The sequence below is a fragment of the Hydra vulgaris genome, chromosome 03, assembly GCF_038396675.1.
Source record: "Hydra vulgaris chromosome 03, alternate assembly HydraT2T_AEP".
Lineage (NCBI taxonomy): Eukaryota > Metazoa > Cnidaria > Hydrozoa > Anthoathecata > Hydridae > Hydra > Hydra vulgaris.
Genome location: NC_088922.1, coordinates 43454053 through 43456992, shown reverse-complemented (window position 1 = coordinate 43456992; position 2940 = coordinate 43454053). Strand labels below are relative to the sequence as shown.

At 29.9% G+C, this 2940-nt stretch overlaps 1 protein-coding gene across 1 annotated transcript; it reads right to left on the bottom strand.

Moving 5' to 3' along the window:
• Positions 1–1844: 1844 nt before the first annotated feature.
• On the bottom strand, positions 1845–2279 carry LOC136078700 (uncharacterized). Its single transcript, XM_065794487.1, has one exon. The coding sequence runs from the start codon at positions 2277–2279 to the stop codon at positions 1845–1847; it is 435 nt and encodes a 144-aa protein (XP_065650559.1).
• Between the last annotated feature and the right edge of the window lie 661 nt (positions 2280–2940).

Genomic DNA, 2940 nt, shown 5'->3' with positions numbered 1-2940 from the left:
AAATTAATCGATTTTTGACAAAAATTTTAACTAAAATGAGTGACTGGACATTGTTAACTATTTTATAACCGAAAGTGGTCCTAAATCAGCGGCTTTTCGAACTTTAGTTTTGACTCAATCCATTAGGTTGAAAAAGTAGTCTGGATCAAACTCTTTCAACTTTAATCGAATTCTATTCTTAAGGTGGTCAAGATTTTTCGCAGTAAATCCATTTCCATAAACTTTTGCTTTTAAATGTACCCAAAAATTTTCAATTGGCCTTAACTGCGGTACATTTGGGGGGTTATCTTTAGCGTCGACAAAGTTAATACCTAAAGTGTTGTAAGTTTCTAATGTGTGTTTTGCATAATGACACCTCGCTCCGTCAGGCCAAAATAAAATTTTCATGTTTTGATGCTTGGAATTTATAAATGGAAGAAGTCTTTTTGTAACACATTCTTTAGAATAAGTTTTTGCATCCAGTGCACAGTTTTTTACAGCAAAATAAGGCGATGAATGACCAAAACGACTGATTGCAATCCAAACGAGAACTTTCTCGTCAAACTTTTTTTTGAAGTTGAATTTAATGTTAGGATCAGTTTGAGAACTATCCTTTGTATAGTAGCCAGAGTTTTGTGAACAATTTGCACCATTTACACAGAAATAAGATTCATCGTCCATGATGATTTCAAACTCATTTGATGGCTTGAAAAAAGTTTTTGAAAGTTTTAATAAGTTTTTCTTTTGTTTAATTTCTTGCTTTTCTGTTGTTTTCGGTGCATTTTTTCTTTTGGTATACTTTAGTCCATGCATACTTAATAATCTATTTACGTATGAAACGCTTATCTTATATTTTAGTGCCAATTTTCTTTGCGAAATCCCGATTCTCTCTTCTGCTCTTTCAATCATGGACTCTCTCTTTTCTGGTGTAATTTTAAAAGGTTTTCTGCCGCAACCGATTTTTCTATTCATTGGCAAATTATTTTCAGACCTTTTAATTATGTCATAAATTGTAGATTTAGCGATTCCCATTTTCTTAAAATGATCCACTGTAAATTTCTTTCTACTGTTTATGTTTTGTTTATAAAAATTTCCAATCACATTTCTAACATCGTTCTTTTTTAGATGCTCCATGTTTATTTGAATTAATTATTTAAACTCAATTTTGCCACAAAATGAAACTGTTGTTGTTGACCGATTAAATTTAAAAATTTCGAATCGAAAATACGAAATTTAGAACAATTTGTGTACATTTGAAATCAGTCCGGATTTTTTGTGAACAGACGTTATATATATATATATATATATATAAATATATATATATATATATATATATATATATATATATATATATATATATATATATATATATATATATATATATATATATATATATACACAGGGTGACCAGAAAGTTCTGGCACATAGTAAAATTGCCATAAAAACGACTAAATTTAAAAAAGGCGAATAAGATTAAAAATAAACTTTATTCTAACAACTAACAATCACATTACAAAATTTGATTTCGAAATAACCGCCTTTAGCTTTGATACAGGCCCTAAGTCTCTTGGGGAAATCATTGACTGCGGCGCGCAGGTATTCTGGAGAAAGATTATTCCATTCCTTCTAAAGTGCTCGGCACAAAGAGTCCAAACTCCTATGAGGGATAGAACATGCCTTGGTCTTCAAAACTGACCAGAAAAATAATCCAACGGTTTGAGATCTGGCAAGTAGGGAGGCCGTTCCTGGGCGCAGATAAAATCTGTAAAATTGTTTTTGCAACACCCTAGAACGATTTTTGCCTTGTGGGCAGGAGCTAAATCCTGTTGAAATGTCCAGGGCTTTGTACCAAAGTGTGATTGGGACTATGGAAGTACTTCTTTTATAAGGACATCATTTAAATAGTTTTGACTGTTAATTTTAACTTCAGAATCCACAAAAACTAACGGAGTTTTGCCATCCAAAGTTATCCCTCGAAAAACCATAACGGATTGCGGATGTCCTAAACAAGAAGCGATTCTACCCTTCATGTTTGCATCACTGATACTTCTGGACAATATCCGATCATTTTGATGGTTTAAGAAAGCTTCAACATTGAATAAACATTCGTCAGTGAAAACAATTTCTGAGTAGCGCGTCGAAGAAAAAAGTTTGAGCAAAAGCTTGCATCTTTCCATTCTTACTTTCTTCATATTAGATGTAAGAAGATGAGCTTTTCGGATCTTGTATGGGATAAGTTTTAGCTTACCCTTGCATATTTTTCTCAGGGATTCACGAGCTATTTGCAAATCATTTACCATTTTTCTCATCGACCTCCTTGGATTTCGACAAATTCTATCACGCACTTTTTTGATAATAATTTTGCAAGAACTGTCTATAACAAATTGTTATAGACAGTTCTTCGAGGAATTTTAAGTCTTTTTGCTATCTCTGCTCCAGTGCATATAAAAACTCGATGGTCTTTTGTGACTTTCATACTAAAAATAAAATAGATTTAAATTAAAATGCCTGAATACGATTAAGAATTGACATAGGAATGAAATGGAAACAAAAATATTGACAAATAATACATTTTCTTAAGTCTAATGAACTAATAAAAATGAGTGCCAGAATTTTCTAGTCACCCTGTATATATACATACATCATATATTTATATATATATATATATATATATATATATATATATATATACATATATATATATATATATATATATATATATATATATATATATATATATATATATATATATATATATATATATATATATATATGTATATACATACATCATATATATATATATATATATATATGCATATATATATATATATATATATATATATATATATATATATATATATATACTCAGTAAACACGCTTTAAGTTTCACCATTGCTGGATCATCAGGAAGAGTTCTGCTGTTATAAAAAGGAAGACCCTGATCCAGCAATGGTGAAACTT

Excerpts from the sequence above, each read along its gene's own strand:
- LOC136078700 (XM_065794487.1), bottom strand. The coding sequence starts at position 2,279 with ATGGTAAATGATTTGCAAATAGCTCGTGAATCCCTGAGAAAAATATGC.